We start from the raw sequence: 20,162 nt of genomic DNA, 5'->3' as shown, positions 1-20,162 counted from the left end.
ACCCACCGGAGGAACTGGCTGAAGGCCTTGTAGTTGGTCAGGGTGTGGTAGTCCTCCTCCGAGAACAGGTAGTCCACATCGTCCAGGCCCCACTCAGCCATGAGTTGCCCCGAGGACTTGGGCTCCTAAGGAGACAGAGGCCAAAAGTGGGATCAGAGGTGAGGTGGGGGCCCCCCAGTCTGCAACCCAGATTCCCCCAGTGCAGTCCTGTTTGGCCCCTGAAAGGACAGGTCAGGTTCTGAAGACAGGAAGGCATGTCCTGGCCCGGGTAGGGCATGGGTCAACGGCCTGTCCAGGGCAGAGCTGAGAGGGTCCTTTAGCCAATGCTTCACTTTTAGGATAGGACACTGAGACCAGGGAGGTGTGGAGACACCCAGCCAGCTCTCAAAGAGGCCCATCCCAGGGGTCAGATGACCAGATGGCCACGCTGTCCCATGCAGGCTGTGACTGGACGGGGAGTCCTGCAGAATGGGGCTGAGGAGCTCTAAACTGCTGTGCACCTGCCCTTAGCCCTGAGGACACCTAGCCTGAGTTCTGCTGACCCCACAGAGGCAGAGAGGGGTGCACAGAAACAGCCACCACCGGGGCCCACACCCTAGGATCCCCACCTCTCAGTCTCAGGGCCCTGACTCCGTATCCCCCTGTGCTGCCTTCACCCGGGGGAGCTGGGCTTTCTGCTCCTGCAGTAGAAAGTCCCCAGGTGGTACATGGTCTCCCTGGCCCCCTGGAGCTGAGGAGCAGGCCTGCCTGACCGGCACTGCAGAGCAGCTTGGGAACCTGGCTCCAAGAGAGCTGGACACCCTCCCGTGACCAACCTGTCCCTACCATCCCTGCAGGCACCTGGGCCCTCCAGCCCACCCCCAGGAGAGCAGAGCGGGCATGGAAGCTAGGCAGTGGACGACACTGTTGGGGGACCCTGAACTGCTCCCTGAAGTCAGAACTGTCAGCCCCTCAGCTATCACCAGTCGCAGATGACTCACAACACACCCACTGACTGATGAGAGCACTCAGTGTGGAGACGCCCCCGAGAGAGCTGCCCCTCCCTCGGCACCTCCTAGCTTCAGTCATTCCCACCGGTGTTTCCGCCCAACAGCGGCTGTACTATTATCTATGGAGCATTCACCTTTATGCTGTGGGGCTCGAGGAGCAAAGCCCTCCTGGTGACTCAGGGTCATCCTCCAACACCGAGAGTGGAGGTCCTGAGTCCCAGGGGGTGTGAGGCTGAGCCTAAAGCCATGGCTTGTTTCCCATGTTTCCGCACATTCATGGGAAGCCACTCGTCCCCCAGGAAAGCAAGACCATTCTCTGCAGCTGCTCTGCTGCAAGTCCAGCAGGAGACTTGGGGAATGCCCACTGGCTCGGGCAGACTTGCAGAGCAAGCTAGGAACGAGGTTCCCTTCCCACCCTAAACAGGGCTGGCCAGCTGTTGCTGGCAGCGAAGACTCCACTTTGTCCTGCTCCAAGCAAAGGTTCCTGACACTCAACCCGAGCTCCCACTGTCACTCTCCCCAGAAACAGGGGCAGGCGCACACAGGCAAGCCACGGCCAAGAGCAGCCAACACATCAGCAAGACACGCAATTTCCTCCACCAGCTCCTAAATCTGCCCAGCGTTATCCCAACACGTCTCCAGGATGCCTGGCCACTGCACGTCTCAGACATGGTGTCCAATGTCCACGGTGCACGCCGGTTGGGAAAACCCGGGATGGACTCTCAGGTTGGAGGGCAAAGAACTGGAGCTCCTCCAGCCCAGGCCACAGCGGTCACCTTTAAGCACCCGTCGTCATTGTCATCGTCGTCCTCGTCCTTCTTCTTCCGCTTGGCTTTTTTCTCCTTCTTGTCCTTGAGTTTCTTCTTCTTCTTTTTGTTAGGGGAGTAGTCACTGCCTTCGCTCTCTGACTTCTCTTCCAGATCCTCCTCATTCTCTGAAAGCTCATCGTTGCTCCCCTGGAAAAGAAAGGGGCACAGTGAGGGCCTCAGAGGTCCCAAGAGAATTGAGGGTCCCGGGCAGAGTGTGGCTCTGCGAGCAGCCTGGCCAAGTTAGTCAGCCCACCCGTCCCTCATCCGTGTCCAATACTCTGGCCCGCTCTGAGCCAGCACAAGTCAAGGGTCTCACTCCCCGCTGAATGAGAAGGGCCAGTCAGGCAAGGCCTCCCGCAAACCAGACCCTCTCCCAAGCGAGACGCAGCCTGCCTGGCCCACCCTTGAGCCGCTCAGGTTCCACGTCCTCTTGCCTTTCTGGTCAGAGCCAGGCTTCTGAGGACTCTGGGATGGTGACTAGTCTTGCACAACGGTACTGGAACCCAGGAGCTGATGGTAGAGGTCACCACGGCCAGAGTCCAATACCAAGGTGTACAGAAAAAGCCCCACGCAGGAAACAATGTCCCTACTGGCGCCCACCCAGGCTCCAGCCCTGAAGCCCTGCTACTGCTGCGCCCCAGGAACCACACCTATCAAGCCAAACCTCGATTAACATGGGGCACAGCCCAGGTTTCTCTGCAGCCAGCTCTCCAGAGGCTGCCAGGGCACAAGCCCACCCACCACCCCACACTGGCCACTTCTCTCAATATGAGACAAGGTAATTTAGGCAGCTCTTAATCCTGGCTTCCCTGATTTAGTCTCCTGTCTGAACAGGCAGAAAATGGCCCATTTATATGGGGATAAGGGTGTTTATAACCAGAGCGTCCCCACCAGAAAGGTACTGCCCCAACAGAAAGCAGTTTCCTCCTGCCCCTGAAGAAAGCAAGTGAGGCAGAGCCCTTCCCAGTCCCCTTGAGCTGGGGTCTGTGGGGAGAGGCTGGCACTATGGCTACAGACAGAGCACTCGGCCTGTCACTCTCATGACTACAGTGAACTGTTTTCAAGGTGAGCCAAGAGAGGCATGGGGCCGGGCGTGGTGGAGCACGCCTGTAATCCCAGCAGCTCGGGAAGCTGAGACAGGAAGACGGCAAGTTCAAAGCCAGCCTCAGCAACTGAGTGAGGCCCTAAGCAACTTAGCAAGACCCTGCCACAACATTAAAAATAAAAAGGGCTGGGGATGTGGCTCAGTGGTTAGGCCCCTCTGGGTCCAATCCCTAGTCCCAAAAAACAAAAGAGATGGAGAGAGGAAACGTGGGCTCAGGGACCGGCAGTGGGACAGAGGGGCGCATCAGAGAGTGGAGCAGAAGGAGAGTGCGGAAGACAGGGAGGATGGGAGGGGCAGCGGGGTCCGCCTGGAGAAGCTATGGGGGCCCCAGCACAACTCTCCCTTTCAGGTCACGCTAATAGAGCCGTGGCCGAGGAGGGTGGGGCTGGGGCTCAGTGGTAGAGCGCTTGCCTGGCATCTGTGAGTCACTGGGTCCGATTCTCACCACCATATGACCTAACCTTTTCCCAGGAGAGAGGCTCTGAACAGGCACATCCCATTGGCTAGGTGAGAATGGAAGACCACTGAGGGGCTCTCCCTGAGATCAGGCCAGGAAGGAGCCCGCCATGCGCTGCCTATACTTCCCAGCTCTCCACCAGGCTCTGGCTCTCAAACCTCTTACATCCACTAATCCCCAAGCCAACAACGCCAGCAGGTAGCAGAAACAGGGCCTCCTTGCTGTACTGGAACTGCGGTGTTTCTCGGAACACTGACTTGACCACACCCGGAGCAGGGGCAGCTCCCAGCCCTGGCTGCTGCCTGAGCCTGGCTCTTAGGCTCTTCCACAGTCCTCTGAAGAGCTGGGCGTCAGACAAGAACATCCATTTTCCCCACGGGTGTCTTCCAGTCAAGAAATACAGGCTCCACCCCAGCAAAGGTAAGGAGGAGGGTGAGAGCCTCGGGGAGCTTCAGCACCATGGACAGCAGCTGATGCAGCCCAAGGGAGGGAATCCAGGCAGCCCTCAGCTGCCTCAGGGCGGACCCCACAAACTGGCCAGGGATGAAGCCAGAGGACCCGGGGTCCTGCCCGTGGGTCCTGGGGCTCCCTGGGAGGCTTTGCCCCTTGCTAGTCTGCAGCAGAGCTGAACCTCAGCCTCCTCATCTGTGCAAAGGCGGTGCCACAAAGGATGGTAGGCGGAACCAAGGGGGGCCGGAAGTAAGCCCTTGGGTGTTTGACACAGAGGCCAGCCAGCCAGGGAAGCCATGCTCAGAAGACAGCGGCAGAGAAGGGCCAGGTCCCGCAGGCAGAGCGACACTCACGCCAGGACCACGTCCTCCCCTGGTAATGTCCAGATGACCCAAGACCCCAAGGCAGGATGAGGAAGCGAACCAGCCTCATCTCCCTTATCTGTCCATCAGACTGGGCTGGAGCCACTGCACAGGGCGAGCCTGCAGCTGGGCAGCAGTGTGGATGGACAACGTGACTCAGACAAGACGGGGCTGTGTAGCAACAGCTCCAGAGAAGCTGGCCCAGGCATCTGCTGGGAAGCATCAGGATGAGAGAGGCAAGGAGTGGCCAGCACAGCTTCGCATGCAGGGCCAAGGGGGAGCGGAAAGATGGAGGGAGGGCAGCGGGGAGCCGGGAAGCGCCGCCGCCTGCAGACTGTGCTGTCTGGCGGTGGCGGCGTGTGCACAGCTCAGGGGGAGCAGGCCTGGCAGAAGGCCAAAGCCCGACCCTGACAGGCTGGGCCAGAGTCCACCCCAGAGCCGAGCAGGAGACCCCTTCCCTGCAGCCAACCACCTGAGGCTCAGGCAAGATGTCAGCCTCTCATTTCACAGAGGAGGAAGAAGCCGCCAAAGAGAAGGCTCTGAGGCCCAGGGGCCCCTGGCCACCTCCCTTCCCTGGGCCTCCCCCAAAGGGAGCCCACACAGCTTGGACCACACCCACCTACACGCAGCACTCACCCGAGCTCCGATCCCCAGCCAGGACGGGTTACAGAACAAGTCTATCCCAGCAGAACTCAGCACCAGCTGTTCTGACACTTCCACAACTGGGCCTCCTTTTGCTCCCCCTGCCCCCCCAAAAATCTTGACTTGCAGAGAAAGGGAGTGGGGGATGCTGAATTGGTTCTGAAACAACTTGCAGAGAAGAAACCCAGGAACTGGGAGGACCTCAGTGGCAGAAGGAAGACCAAGCAGCAGAGGGGGGACACCAGAGAATACCTGGACCCTACAAGGGGGCCGTGGACCATAGCCTGCTCAGGGGAGGAGACCAGTAATTCCCTAGCAGAGCTCCACCCTGAGCTCTGTGAGCAACCGAGACACACAGTGGGATGTGAAAATCAGGATGACGGTCGGGACTTTGACCTTGGCACTGTCCTTTCGCTGCAGCAGCCCCAGACGTGACTGTGGGAGACGCTCCGCTGGCTGGAAGAACAATCTTAGAGGACTCGGAAGCCACCTGCAGAGCACCTTGGACACTGCGCCCCAGCTGTGCCTGTGGCGGGTCCCCTGCTCTACACCCCATTTCCCACGGAGGGCATAGCGCACCAACCTCGGTTCTGGGGACCCCCAAGTGGGCAGTCCCCACTGCCCCCCTCCTTCCCAGCTCCGCAGCTGTTTCTGGATGGAAACCTCTCATCTCCCCCGCCCCTCCCTGTACACCCAGCGCACGCACACCGCATCTCCCGAGAAAGGACGCATTTAAACTCAAAGGAAGGACTGAGAGAGTTGGTCATTCTCAATTTGGGGTCCTTCAAGATTGAGAGGGAAAAAGAAAGAATGAAATATGAGCCTTCCCATTCACGACTGTTATAAACAGTTATAATTTAGCACTGAATAATTGGTTGCTATGGTAACCGCTGCAGTACAGGTTGAAATCATTTCTCCCTCCTGCGCTCCGGTCTGACAAGGAGCTTCATCTACATATGCTCAGGTTCTGGCTGCAGCCTGGTTATTTTATGTAAATCAGAATCCATGACTTGCTGCCTGCCCCCACCCAAACTGCTGCTTGGGGCCCTGCCAGCCCTGGCACCTCCTCCTGGGGTCACCTGGGTGGAGACAGAGAGGGGCAAAGGGATACAATCCCCCTGCCTGCGGGGCAGGCAGGCAGCTGGGACCCTCCTCTCTGGACACAGCATGCTCCAGACCCCCTAGGATCCACAGCAGGTCAGAGCCAGGCTCTCAGGAATGCAGGGAAGGGGGCAGCCCTGAACCAAAGGTCACCTCGAGGAACCTGTCCCCTGGGGTCCTCCAGTCCACCCCAGCCCTCCATCCTTTCCAGGTAGCACCACAGCATCTCAGTAGAGAGGAGTGGGGGGAATGAGGGAGAGCAGGGAGGGAAACGAGGCAGGAGCGGGGGGAAATGGCGAGATGAGAGAGAGCAAGAGGCCAGGGGGACAGATGCATAAGGCAGAGACCAAGCATGAACCAGAGGGAGACTCCGTGGGACCCAGCGAGAGACAGCAGACGAGAGCCAGAAAGCTGGGCTGGACACAAAACCAAACCAGGCCTCAGAGAAAGGAGAAGCTGAGACCAGGGCCCTGAGAAGCGAGGCAGCAACCAGCCCTTGCAGGGCCGCCAGCACCCTCCCACTCCTGGCCCCTGTCCAGACACTGCCTCCCTCCTGGCCAGGGCCAACATGTCCAGGAGGGAGGGGGCAAAAATCCACCCTGCCTGGGGCGGTGGCTCTCACAGGCACCTGCTGCTCCCCTGCTGGGACCCAAATGGGGGCCTGGGCAGAGCTAGCCCGAGGCTGAGACCCAGGGCCAGGTGGTAGTGCCTCTGGTCCTAGCCTCCTACCCCATCCCCAGAAATCTGTTAGAGAGGAAACAGGCACGGGGCAGGGGCCACATGGAGGAAATCCCTGCCCTCGGCCGTGAGGCCCAGGATGGAGACCCACGGAGCCTGGGGCTCAGAGGGGAAGGCAGTGGGGCAGCAGAACAGGTTTCACAGCCTCAACCAGTAAGTCACCCGAGGGCCTTGCAGTCCAGCCCATCCACTGCCCAGCACAAGGACAGACCTGCAGGGCTGCGGTGGGGACCCCGCAGTGCAGAGGGAACTACAGCAAGGAATTTAGGGACCTTGCCCATCAAAAGGGCTGGTCTCAGCTTCTCCTTCAGTGGGGGAGCCCCCAGGCACGGGGTCCCCCCTCCCTCTCCATTTAGATACTGGGAACAGGAAGCTCACCCCCTTCGCGACCCCTCAGAAGACTCAGAGCCTACAGGCCTACACATCTCAGGAACCTCGGCCACCCACCTACCCCCAAGGACAACTCTGACCTGGGCCCTACCCTGCAGGTTGGCCCAGGGGTAAAGAGTAGAGTGTCCTGAGAGGGGGCAGACACATCAGTCCTGGACATCACACCAGAATGAAGACAGAGCTGAGGGCAGCAGGTGTGGGCAAAGTCAAGCAGGAGGACCCAGGATCCCTCGCGTGCACACACACAGTGGAGCAATAGAGGCAAGGAAGGGCCTGGGGGGCACAGCACGGGAGCTCGGAAAAGGGGCTGTGGGCGTGGCCAGGTGCACCCTTCAAGAAGCTCTCCCAGAAGGGTCGGGGCCTGCCACTGAGAAAGGCTGACCACCAACCTCAGCGAAGAGCACCAAGCAAAGAAAACCAAGCTGCCTCAGCCTCTCCCCAGAGGGGCCCTGGATGAAGACCACAGCGCAGGATCACAGACCAGGGAAACAGGCCACAAGCAGAGGTCGGGGCCGCTCCATGGCCACCTCACATGGGAAGGCACTTAATGTGTCACCAAAACAAATGGGAGGTGGAAAGGGGACACAGAATCAAGCGGCACAGGCAGCAGCTCTCACGCCCACCACTGTCCTCTCTCCCTCTGCTGGGCCTCCTTGCCTCTGCCTCTGGCCCTCACCCTGGGGCCTCCCTAGGAGCCAGAGCTGAGTTACATCCTGTGCCCAGCCGCTCAAAGCCCACTGCTGACCCCGCCTCACTTGAGAGGTAGGCAAGAGGCCACAGTGGCCCCAGGGAGCCACTGCCTTAGGTGGACTCCCAAGCACTCAGCAGGCACGTGGGCCCTCGGCTGGGTCTTCTGCAGCCCTTCTCCCTACCAGGCTCTGCCCAGGGCTCCTCACTAGCCACCTTCCTGGGCCTTTCGTCTACAACTCTAGACCAAAAAGGGGCAGAGCACTGGCCACACGTCTCCCTCAGAACAGGCAGGCTAGGAGAGGGCCATGCCTGGTAGGGGGAAAGCTGGACCCTGCTGAGAGTCCCAGGTTCAGACCTCGGCATGACCACATGTGACCGTGGGCATGGCCGTCCCTGAGCCACTTCTGCCTTGCCTGTGAAGCTAGATGCATGCTACCACCCTCTCCCCGGGGCTGCCTGGAGGACTGGAGACGAGGCCCAAAGCCTCCCAGTTGGCATGCAGTAAGGTAACAGGGCACCCAGGGTCCCAGTCCAAGTCGGGGAACCTTCAGCTGCCTCTCTGCCTCAGTTTCCCATCTGACAAGGACGAATCCCCATCCCCATCCCACCAATTTCTTTGTTTCTCTGCAGAGGTTTGGTTAAGAGAGCCCCATCCCACCGATTCCCAGGGTGGATCCTGGGGTCCAAGCGAGTCCGTGAAGCACGTGCAAGTATTCTGAGAGCGTGGGCTCCATCCATCCGCACCTCCCTCTCCTTTCCTGAACTGCTGGGAATCAGGATGAAAGAGATAGGAGCCCGGCTCTAGGGGCAGGCTCGGCTCACCAGGGGCTCTCCAGGACTCCGGGCCTCGCCTCTACATTTCCAGTACGTCTGCTTAGAGGGACAGAGGCTGCTACAGAGAGCCAGGAGAGAGCGCCAAGAGCCAGGAGCAGTGACCACCGGCTGTGAGGGAGGGATGCTGAATGTGGGCATTCCACTGTCCCCACACAGGGCAGCCAGGACAGGAGAAAGGAAAGACACCCCCCCAACGTTCTCTCAGGAAATAGGATGTCATGAACCCCCCAGAAAGGCTGGCACACACCAGGCTTCCAGCACAAACTGGTTTGGGTGTTTCTCGGGGAAGCTGGGACTCCTCGTGAGGCCCAGATCTCTCAGCGCCCCTCCCGCCCTCGCATCTCACCTCTTTCTTCTTCCGCTTCCCTTTGGACTTGCTCTCCTTGAGCTTCTTGGATTTCTTTTTCTTGGGAAGGCTCATGGGCTCCGCAGGGAAGAAGCCGTGGAAGCCTTCAAGGCCACCATCTTCTTCTTCTGGAAGAGGCAAAGTGGGGAGGGATTACCCTCTGCTCCCCTAGCCAGAGTACCAGGGACCCACCCGCCACGCCAGGTGACCACTCCGGACCCTCCCCAGACCCAACCAGGGCAAGGCAGGAATGCCAGCCGTGGTGGACAATGTCAGGTCCCCTCCCTGGGCCTTTCCTTCCCCCTCTAAAATGGGACAATAACCACCAACCCCTGGTAAGACAGGGACATGGAAGCTGATCTCCAGGAACAAAAGTGAGCGATTAACCAGCTGGCACTGTGCATGGCGTGCAGGGAGGAAGCAGCCCCAAGGAACCACCCGGGGAGGGTCAGGGCCGGACACAGGCGCCAACCTGGGTGAGGCCCATCCTGTGAAAACAGGACACTGTACCCCTTGCCCTGACCCTGCAGCCACATGCACAGGTGCACACACCTCACCCTACACACACACACACACACACACACACACACGCTGGACAGTATGCCAAGAACACGCCAGCTGGGCACCCAGGAAGATGTGGCACCCCGCAGAGAACTGTCACATTCACCACGCCTGGACTTCCCGGAAGCCACCAGAATCCTGAACCCCTCGCTTGTTTCAGCACCTTACAGGCTTCGAGGACAGCAGAGTGGACTTGGGTGGAGAATCTTTGAAGAAGAAACTGGCTACAGCTGGGTGTGGTGGCCACACCTGTAATCCTCAGCTTAGAGAGGCTGAGGCAGGAGGATCACAGTTTCAAGGCCACCCTGGGGAACTTAGTGAGACCCTGTCTTCAAATAAAAAATAAAAAGGGCCGAGGGTGTGGTCAGTGGTAGTGTGTGTGTGCACAAGCCCAGGGCCCTAGGTCAAAAAAAGTAAGATGCTGGCTCCGAGCTCCACACCCATCTCTTGAAGGGCACAGGGTGGGACTGCCCCTCCCCCACTTCCAACCTAGAGGAGGGGTTCCCACATGTACTGGGGGCATGATGTGTGACCTTGCCATGGGGACACAGTGGGCTGAGGCCGGACTCCCACCCAAGAAACCACACTTGAGACCAAGTTCCAAGACTCCAGGCATGGGCCATGAAGGGGAAGGGAGGAGGGTCCCCCAGGGTACACAGCACCAAGAAATAAGTCACCCAGAGTAGAACTATGGCCACACATGGGGCAAAGGGCCATGCGGAAAGAAAACCTCCAGGAGACCAGGGAAGGACCCACTCGGGTCAGTTCCCCTTGGCAGCCGGTGGCCCATGCACCCCTTGCCCACTCGTCCTGCCCCACCCCCATGTGCCACGAGTGGCCAGCTGGGCCCACAAGGTGGGAGACATAGCAGGGTGAACAGCTCAGAGTCCAGTGGCCACCTTGCAGGACCCCACCTGGGAGGGTGAGGTTGCCCAGGGGAACCTCAGAACCAGGAAAGGGTGACCTCAGAAGTCCTTGTTACCATCCTGTATGTTCAACCTGCCAGCCAGCTGTGTGCAGGCCCCATGCAGCAGACAGAACAGCCACATACATGTGCATGGACACACGTGTGCACACACAGGACTCAACCAAAAAACTTCCCCTCCCAGGCTCCACACAGGCCCCACCCCCAGCCTGGGACCCCTGCCCACTCCCTGTCCCAAGGGAGAACAAGGAGGCTTCCTCCACACACACCCAGCCCTCAGAGGGCCCTGGTGACTCTGGTGGCTGGGCAGACACCCTTCCTACCATTCACCCTGCAGGGCCAGACTGCACCAGGTGGGGGCTATACCACTGCCTGGCACCCTCTGCACCAGGGTCCCAACCGGGGAGCAAGTTCTGCTCTGCCAGCCCCCAGGAGTCCCTGGGCAGAGGCAGGGCACGCCTGAGTCCAACCCTTCCCCATGCTGAGGTGGTGGGAACCCCGAGGACCAGCAGAGCACACGGACATGGAGGGGGAGGCTCCGGAAGGTGCCACAGGGAGCTGGTTTTAGCAGGGTGGCCTGAATATGTCCTGAAGGACCAGCACAGCGTGTCCTGACCCACTCAGGAGCACTGCTGAGGACATACCCAGGTGGAGGCACAGATGCGGTGGCCTTAGATGAGCTCCAACTCACAGAGGCATGGACAGTGGGGGGCAGGCCCTGGGTACAGCCAGGATGAGGCCAGGGGCTGCTAGAGCTGACCCCATCTGTCCCTCTAAGTCCCAACTTGGCAGGGCAGAGATTTTTCAAACCAGCTGAAAACATGCATGGGGACCCCCAGAGTCATCCTGGAGTGGAGAAGATTGGCCAGCAGTATCCGGGGTTGGCATGGAGCTAGACTAAGGTGGCCAACATGATGCCCATCCCTAATCTGCCCACTCCCCTGGCCCCATAGAGACAGCCTAGGCAGAGGCACCCCACCCCCTAGCAGTGCTCAACATGGTTATGTAATCCACTCGAGGCTGATGCAATCTCGGGAGTGGGGGCTCTCCCTGCTCTGGGCTGTCCCCTGTCCCTTCCCAGAAGAGCAGTCCCCAGATTTAGGAAGGTCAGATCAGTACATGGTCCCTGACTGACCAGACTGGACTGAGGATGAACAGGTGGCTGGGGAAGTTCTGGAAGGAAGTTCGTGGTCTGCATTGTAGTGGGAAGAAGGCAAGAGGCGCCTCACAGGTCACCCTGACCACACCCAGAACCCTTGGAGAATCGGTCCTAGATCCTGTCCATCACAGACCCCTCCTCCCCTCCCAGAAGACCTCCCAGCCCAGGGCCATCTGCCTAATAAAATCCTCCTCCAGGAAGGTTCGGAGTTGGTATGGGAGATGGGGACCCAGCCCTGCCCACCCCCTTCTCTGACAGGCCCTTCCTGTTCCCACAGGCTTCTGGTCTCCTGGGGACACCTCAAGTCCATGCGTCCTGTCTTTAATATGAGAGCCCAGCCCCTCCTCTCACACGGCCCCTCTCCCTCTTCTGCAACAGGCCGTGAGTCTTCTTGGGCTCTCAGCCTAGGAATCACTCTTCAAGCAACCCCACCATCAGCCATGCCCTGAGCCCTGAGCCCGGGGACCCCTGCCCCTTCTCCCTGCGGCCCCAGCTGTCAAGGACAGAGCAGAGATTCGGAGGGTGCTGAGACGCAGGACATGCAGCCAGTGGTGGTGGGCTCCCGCAGCCCTGGGGTGAGGGGCTCCAGGACTCCTTGTCCTGCCAGCTCTTGGCCTTCATAGCGGCCCACACCTCTGGCCCCCCTGGCTGGGCCCTCCCACACCAGCCCTGCCCCTCCAGGGCCTGAGGTGCCATCGATCCAAGCCAGCTATAATTAGGACCATTAGCCTGGTTATCGCTCACCTCCAGAGCCGCCCAGGCAGAGCAGGCCTGGGGAGGGGCGGGGGAGGCTGCTTCAGAGGCAAGGAGCGGATGGACAGACAGGGAGGGACAGAGCCTGGCAGGGTGAAGAGAAGGACCTTCTATAGCTTTTTCCTGAGCTCAGTCCAGCCCCTTATTAGCTCCCAGTGCACACTCTGGCTCAGCCCAGAGGGACCCCAAGCTGACACAGCTGGGTGGCCCATCCCAGGCCTACACATCACCTAATGCCTACACACCACCTGCCCTAGGCTCAGAGCACCCGACAGTGTCATATCCACTGGGACACCACACAGCAACCCCGGAGATAAGAACTACCAATCTCACTGCAGATGTGGAAACTCAAGCTCAGAGGGCCCCATCAGTTGCCCACATCTCAGTTCCATGGCCAGCAGGGAACCGACAGGCATGGGATCCTCCCGGAATTCAGCATTTCAACAGCATGTTTGGTGTGCCAAGTGGGGTCTACGCCCTGGGGACCATGAGGTGACTGAAGCCAAGGCAGGCGGGTCTGGAAGGTCCCAGGGGCCCCTGGGGGAGGTCGGGGCTGGTCCAGGCTCACACCCACGGCAAGCCCCGCCCCTTCTGGGAGGAGCAGCGGCAGAGCCAGAAGGGGGCTGCAGGGAGCTTTGGAAGCGCAAGCTGCTCAGCCTAAAGAAAACCACGTGACTGCAGAGGGCGGTGAGGCCCCAGATTCTGGGTGGTCGAAGGGTGGGAAGAACAGAGGCAGGAGCTAGACAAGACCTTCACTGCCAAGGTCGGGGCCCCAAATGTGTCAATGATAGGGACCCAGCTCAGCAGGGTCTGGAGACAGGAGCTCCTTCTGTTCCCCAGCCTGTAACCCAGGTCCAAGCAGGGAACAAGGCCACCTGGTGGTCAGGAGGAGGTCAGGCAGGGACAGGACAGTGCAATGGCTTCAAACCAGCACCCCTCCTTGGGGTGGCCCAAGTCCCTGCCTGGCTGACTCTAGCTTCTTCTATAAGTTGGCCTGTCCCAGCACCCTTCCTCCAGGTGACCAAGGAATTAGAAACTGTGAGTGAAAAGTGGGGATGGGACACCCAGGCGGAGCTAAGCAATGCAGGCAGAGCCCGGGAGGGTGGCCCCAGGGTGAGGGCTGTCAGGTCCGTTTTGGGTGCTAAGGAACCAGGAGTTCTGGCCAAGGAGGAGCCCAGACAAAAATTCCCATTAGTCCTCGGACCTCCCCACATGACACAGAACCTAGGCTGATGTGGGGGGCAGTACTCCCGCCCAAGAGTGATTAATAATTTATTTATGACATTTAACAAAACCCAGACATCACCTCATTGGTGTCTCATCAAAAGAAAGCGCCAGTCCTGAGGGGGAGGGGACTAGAGGGGAGGTGGCAAGGCTTCTACCAAGGAGTGACTGGGGTCTGGGGAGAGTGAGGGGCACAAGGCAGGCAGGAAGGGGCCTCCAGGCCCAAGGAATGATTGGGGGCACAGGAAAAACAGAGAGGAGAGGAGGGCATGGGGAGACAACCCCGGAGGCAGAGGGAGAGACAGGGAGACAAGACAGAGAAGCAGAGGCAAAACTGACGGACATAGAGACAGAAGGGGGACAGAGGGAGAGAGCCAGGGAGGGGGAGATATAGACAAAGATACAGAGATGAGACAGAAAATCTCAGGGTTTCACTGCAAGAGCCCAGAAAGACATCATGCTCTGTGTTCAATACTGCTCAGGGAAGATACTCCAAAAACGTGTGTTGTGTGAATAGGTAAATAGGTGGATGGCGGATAGATGGATAGATGAATGGGGAGGGATGGAGGAATGGCAGGCAGGCAGGCAGGTAGGCATATGGACAGATAGATGATGGATGGATGGATGGATGGATGGATGGAGAATGGGTGGGTGGTGACTATGGATAGATGAATGGCTAGGTAAGTAGCAGACAGTTTCTGGATGGGTAGATGGATGTGTATGTATAGATAAGTGGATGATTGATGGATGGATTCTGGATGGACTGATGGATGGTAAATGTATAGATGGCTAGATGGATGAATGCATAGTGATATACGGACAGATGAACGGTGAGTAGATAGGTGAAAGGATGACTGGTGGGTGTACGTATGGATATATGAATGGATGGAAGGTAGATGACTGAATGGTAGGTGGATGAGTGCTGGATGGATAATAAAGATATGAATGGTAGATAAATGGAAGGATGGTGAGTAAATGGCTAGTCGGTTGGGTTTACGGGTGAATAGGTAGATGCCTGGGTGGATAACTGGTGGAATGACACATGAATCTTAGTCCCTCATCAACTTGGAAGTCACTGCCAAGTCACTGGGAAAACTGTGCTCCCTTTGCCTCTCTTCTCCCAGAAAGAATATTAAATATAACAATATAATCAGGATGCCTGGAACCCCACCCCTACACACATTCCTCAAGAATGCCAGCAAGCTAAGAAAGCCTGGGCCTTTAGAAGTCATGACAGCCACTCAGAAAGCCAGAGATGCGCATACAGACGGAGCCAGTCCTGTAGGCATGGAGAGCACAGGTCAGTCGCGTGTCCTTGGGGCGGGAGTGATCACGCTGCCTGGCCAGCTCACCAGCCTGGCTATGGTTAAGAAAGGGCCAGGCCAACCAGGCAGGGAACTTGCCAGCCCACCAGTGGTCCCAAGAGGAATTAGTGCTATATCTAAGGAAAAGCTTTGAGGTGCTATGTCCCTGTCCTCCATCCCTCCAGCCCCACCTTGGGCCTCACGCCCAGCCCTCCTCCTGCCCAGCTTACTGGATGAAAGTGCAAGTCTCAAAAGCATTTCCTTGGGGAGGCAGGATAGCTTCCCCGCTTGGATGGTGCTAATTATACCAGCCATGGATTCCTGGGTACCCATTATATGCAGGGCACTATGACCTAAATGATCCACATGCACCATCTCATTAGGCCTCATAATAACCCTCTATGAGGTAGTGAGTGCTATGTCCCATTCTAGAAGCGGGGACACTGAGGCAGAAGGCTGGTGAGCTTGCCCAAGGCCACTCAGCTAACAAAAGCAGAGCTGAGATCGGAGGCCTCCTCCATCCAACTCCCAAGCCCTCACTGACCCGTCCTCCCAGCTCCCAGGAGAATTTGGCAGCTGCTAGTCCCTGAGCCAGAAGAGGTGGGCACCCACCCCACCTTCCTCCTGGAAGCAGACTCACCCACCTGACACAAAGCCAGAGAGTTAGCAAGGGTTGGTAGGAAGCAAGAATACCGTTGAGGAAGCAAGGGCCACTCTGAGGGTGAGACAGGAGGGGGAGCCGAGCCAAAAAAAAAAATGACAAAGAGTGCAACTGCTTGGATTAGAAAAAAGAAAGAACAGTTTGACAGCCCCCAAAATACTAACTCCTCCAGCCTCAAACTGCAATGTTTCAGAACCAGCTGACATTGACCTGGGCCCCAGGCTGCTAGTGGGCAGGCCAGTCAGCACTGAAGGAGGGACATAAGGCTGGAGCTGAGGCCACCATCACATCCAGGGGCCCAGGAGTGATCTAGGTTCCCTCCACCCTCAGACACTGAGACCATAATGATCTCTTGGCACCCTTAGTTCTGGGGGGGGGGGGCTAAGCCCAGCAGGTGGTCAAGGGAAGTCCACTTGAAGGGGAACCCACCGGCCCAGCAGATGGACAATAACACATCCAGGGAGCAAGAAGTGCTGCCCAGACAATAAACCATTAAAATAAGTCTGTAATGGGACCACACTTGAGCCAGAGGATCAAAGAGGGTCTTCCATAGTAGCACTGGAGCTGGGACCCAAATGGCCAAGAGAAACCTCTGAGCAGAGGAAAGAGGAATTCAAGCAGAGGTCACAGTCAAGGCCCAAGGACAAGACAGAGCGAGGATAAAGGGGCATGGAGTAGAAAAGGATGGACCCAGGTTCCAAGCTCTGATTTGTGTTCAGAGGGGACCCCAGCTCCAAGGGGGGGTGATCAGTGAGAACAGGCTGGGAGGTTCTGGAAGGAATCAGGGACGTGGAAAGGAGCCTGAGCCTGGGAGGCAGAGCACCTCATCTGGTAGGTGGACGGGGCTGCAATCCCCAGGCAAGAAGGGCAGGAGCAGGACATCTTCTCTGCCAGGCTTTGGGGACCACTCCTGGAGGCCCTGGGGACAACATCCCCACTGCCCTGGAGAAAAAGGGAGAATGAGGGGCAGAAGGGAGATGATGACCAAGACCCAATTCCCCGGCCCTAAGAATGAGTTGGGTGTCACCAGCCTGGCATTATGCCCCTCCCCCCATCTCCTTCCTTCCCCAAACTCAGTACCCCAATACAACCAGAGAGAGCCAGAGTACGGCAGGAAAGGACAGGGGACTCCATCGAGAGGTCTGCAGTCCCAGAAATGGGGCTGTCCATGCCTGCTCAGCTGTCCACCACCCCATCAGTGCCACAAAGGGCCACACCCCAAACACCACAGGGCGTCTCACTGAGGAAAACAGTGAGCTAGCTTACTGAGAAGCCAGCCTCCAAGCTAGAAAGCCAACACAGGTATTTCCCATGTGCTGGGCCTCTGTATTCCCCTCCCAGGAATGGGTCTGATCCCACCAGTCTGGGAAGGTCACAGCTACTGTCCAGACAACCCTACCCCATGTGGGGACACCCCAGCAGCCTCTTTGCTAACTTGGCCTTACTGCAAGGTGAGGAACAGCCTCCTGCAGAGGCCCCAGAGTCAAAGCCATTAGGCAAACAGAAATGGGGAGAGGGGCGGGGGCGTGGCCACCTGGGGGACTCCCCACAGCAGTGAGAAGGTGCCAAGGAGCCTCGGGGCTGCTGCACCCCAACAGAAGTGAAGAGGTGCCACTGTGGCACGTTCTCATGCCCTGAGAAGACATAAAACATCCCTGGGGGCCAGATGCACATTCTGGGACGGGAAGATCCTCGGGCCTCACAGCAGAGGAGTCCAGGAGGGGCGCTGAGCAGCGGAGGAGGGCGGCTGGCCAGGCCCTGCCCAGGCGGGCCAGGTGGGAAAACGTCGGAACAAATGGCGGGCAGCTAACTGAATGGTTATCCTGTAAGGCAACCCCTCCGCACCAAATCCATTCACGCTGAAATCCTGAATTCTGAGAGAGAAAAGGAGAAAGCCGGCAAGGGCAGGGGCGGCGGCCCTGGGGCGCCAGGCCCCAAGCCACAGAAGCAGGATGGGCTGGAACGCCGCTGCGCTGGGCGACAGGAACGGAGACGGCGCGGGCGCTAGGGTGCGCCAGGAGGACGCCGGAGGCCCTGGCAAAGTGCAGGGAGCGGCGGTCGCGGCGCCCAGCGGCCGGGAAAAGGGAGCGGGAGTCCCATCCCGCGCGCCCCAGCTCGCAGCCCTCGCGGGCCCGAAGGAAGCCTCCCATGCCGGGCGCCTTCAGATCCCCAAACACAGCCTTTCCTCGCCCCGCTGCCGGCCCCACCCAGGCCGCCCTAGGGCCGAGACGCGCGGGGCCGGGTCCCGCCTGCCCACGGCGAGGCCAGGGGCGCGCGGCGGCCAGGCAAGAGGCGGGTGCGCCGCGCCAGCAGCGCGCGATTCCCGCCCCCTTCAAGGGCACGCGGACTGACCCTGGCGGCGCCGCGCCCCCTCCCCGCCCGGGCGCCCGCGCAGGCCCCTGCCCGCCGTCCTCCGGCCCGCGCCGCAGCCGGGGTCCGGGTCGCACCCCGCCCTGGGTCGCCCGCGCGCTGCGCTCCGGCGCTCGCCCTGCCCTGCGCCCTTGGTCGCGCGGCGCCAGCAGGGCGGGAGCACAGCCCGCAGCCCGGGCGCTCCTCCCGCGCCGCGCCAGCCCCGCCGCGCCGCCCGCTCCGGCCCGGGTCCCGCGAGTCCCGGCGCCCCCACTGCCCTGGCCCCGGGGCGCCCCCGCGCCCCCTCACCTGACATCTCGTCCTCGTTCTCCATCTCCTCGGCGAACAGCCGCGGCAGCTCCTCCTCGGTGCCCAGCGGGCCCCGCATGCCCGGCGCGGGGGGGAGGGGAGGTGGGCGCCCCCCTCCCGCCGGGCGCGGTGCCAGCCTTAACCCGTGCGCTGCCAGACGGGCGCGCGGCGGGCGAGGCGGCCTCGGCGAGAAGATGGCGGACGCCGGCCCCCCCACCCCCTAAACCTCCACCCCCCCGTCTCGACCCCCCTTCCTCCGGCCGCCTTAGCCCGCACCCGCACAGCCCGGGCCGCTCCGCCCACCGCGCCCGGCAGCCCCAGTCCCGCAGCCGGCCGAGGGTGGCGGCGGCAGCGCCGGCGGCACGGCGGCAGGCGGGGGGGCGGCACACATGCCCGGATTGTGACGTCCAGTCTGGTTGCTGTGGCAACCCCATCCCATCGTTCCGGCAGCGGTACTAGTTAACAGCACAGAACAAGTTGGGGGGACTAGTCCTGTGCCGCCGGGTGAGCGTGGGAGACAGGGGCGCTCCGACAGGGGGAGCCGTCGAGGCGCCAGCGCGCCCGGGGACCCGACGGCCAAGCGGGCTGCGGGGACTTGGCGGCCCTAGCGCAGGAGCAGGCGGGGAAACGCCGCCCCCGCGCGCCCAGAGCAGAGCCAGCCACAGCCGCCCCGCCCACGGAGGCGCCGGGCCCGGGTCCCCAAGGGCGCGGAGGCGGGGTCTCCGGGGCTGCGAGGAGGAAGCGCCCCACTAGGCTGACACGCGCCAAGACCCGCCCCGCACCCGGTTCCAGCCTTGACATGCTTCTAATCTCCTCTCTCAACCCATTTCGAATGAAGACTAGAAGAAAAATGTGGTTTGCATTTGGGGAAGGGACGTTCTGGAGACAGTGGGGCTGATTCCGTGAGGGTGCTTGTGCCCACCCCCCACATGTCTTCTTCCAAAACAACCGTCCTGGACTGACTCCAATTCCTTCACATCCAGATCCCTGGGGGTTGTGTGGCCCTGCGTGGTCTGCGCCCCAAACTCCCACTCAGAAGCAACACCTGTGGCGAAACGCGAAGGAGCCTCCACTGCCAACCCTCGATTGCTAAAGGTAAGAAAGGAGGCCTAAGCCGTGCTGGAGCAAGACGAATTTTAAGTGAGTGCATTCAGTCTCGCTGCAGCAAGTCTTAAAGCTACTTTTAAAACGCGCGGAAGTTTCAGTGACTCGCAGGATCACCAACTCTTATCCCAGAAGGACCAGTAAGAAGGGCAACTTCATCTCACTACCTGCAGCCAGACACGTGAGAGGTCCACTGGAAACCCACGGAAGCCAGGCTCTGCCTGACTTGGGAACCTCAAGGCGGTGGAAGAGGAATATAGCCCAAACCCTCTGGTCTTGGCTGAGCACCTGTCCCACCCAGGCATCCATCACCAGGAGGGTTTTCCCTGCCCTGGCACTTTTGGAGAATCATGAAAATTGTGTCCACTTGGCTGAAGGACCCCAGAGCGAGACCTCTTTGGGGAGGTTGCTACAACCCATGCTGCTGGACAGGAAAAGCTGTATCTATGGCCCAGGGAGGGTTGTAAAGGTTTTTGGCAAAGCTTTATCCTGGTGCAACCCAATTTAATTGCCATTGAGCCCCAAAATCTTTTTTTTCATCCTAGGCAAAGGCAAGTCTGTCCAGCCTTCCAGGATCAAAGTGCAAGGTGCTGAGAATCCACTTCATCTCTCAGGTCTTTCTTTTTTTCTTGGCAATGGGGATTGAACCCATAAGCGCTTTACTACTCAACTACATCCCCAGTCCTTTTTTGAGACTCGGGCTTGCTAAATTGCTGAGGCTGGCCATGAACTTATGATCCTCCTACCTCAGCCTCCCAAGTCACTGGGATTACAGGTGTGTGCCACCATGCCTATTTTAAAGCACACTATACATAAAGATGCTGGATCAGAATACTGCAGGCCACCTATCAGAGGAAAGGGACAGTCAGCAGCAAGCAGGCTAAGGAACCAAAGGACCTC

The 20,162-nt window shown here is 59.5% G+C and overlaps 1 protein-coding gene across 2 annotated transcripts in view; it reads right to left on the bottom strand.

The window, feature by feature from the left end:
• Positions 1-18,298, bottom strand: part of Chd5 (chromodomain helicase DNA binding protein 5) — a 59,263-nt gene extending 40,965 nt beyond the window's left edge. For both annotated transcript variants that reach the window (XM_046424864.2, XM_046424865.2), the window contains exons 1-4: positions 18,159-18,298; positions 8,914-9,041; positions 1,766-1,945; positions 7-125 (exon numbers count right to left, since the gene is read on the bottom strand). In XM_046424864.2, the coding sequence (XP_046280820.1) occupies positions 7-125; positions 1,766-1,945; positions 8,914-9,041; positions 18,159-18,237 (506 nt within the window). In that variant the 5' untranslated portion in view covers positions 18,238-18,298. The remainder of the gene's footprint in view (positions 1-6; positions 126-1,765; positions 1,946-8,913; positions 9,042-18,158) is intronic.
• Between the last annotated feature and the right edge of the window lie 1,864 nt (positions 18,299-20,162).

The sequence above is a fragment of the Marmota monax genome, unplaced genomic scaffold (genome assembly GCF_021218885.2).
Source record: "Marmota monax isolate L192 unplaced genomic scaffold, Marmota_monax_Labrador192_F-V1.1 WCK01_AAM20220418_F8-fsc00080, whole genome shotgun sequence".
Classification (NCBI taxonomy): Eukaryota; Metazoa; Chordata; class Mammalia; order Rodentia; family Sciuridae; genus Marmota; species Marmota monax.
The sequence above is the reverse complement of the archived record's forward strand: the minus strand, read 5'-3'. Positions and strand labels throughout refer to the sequence as shown.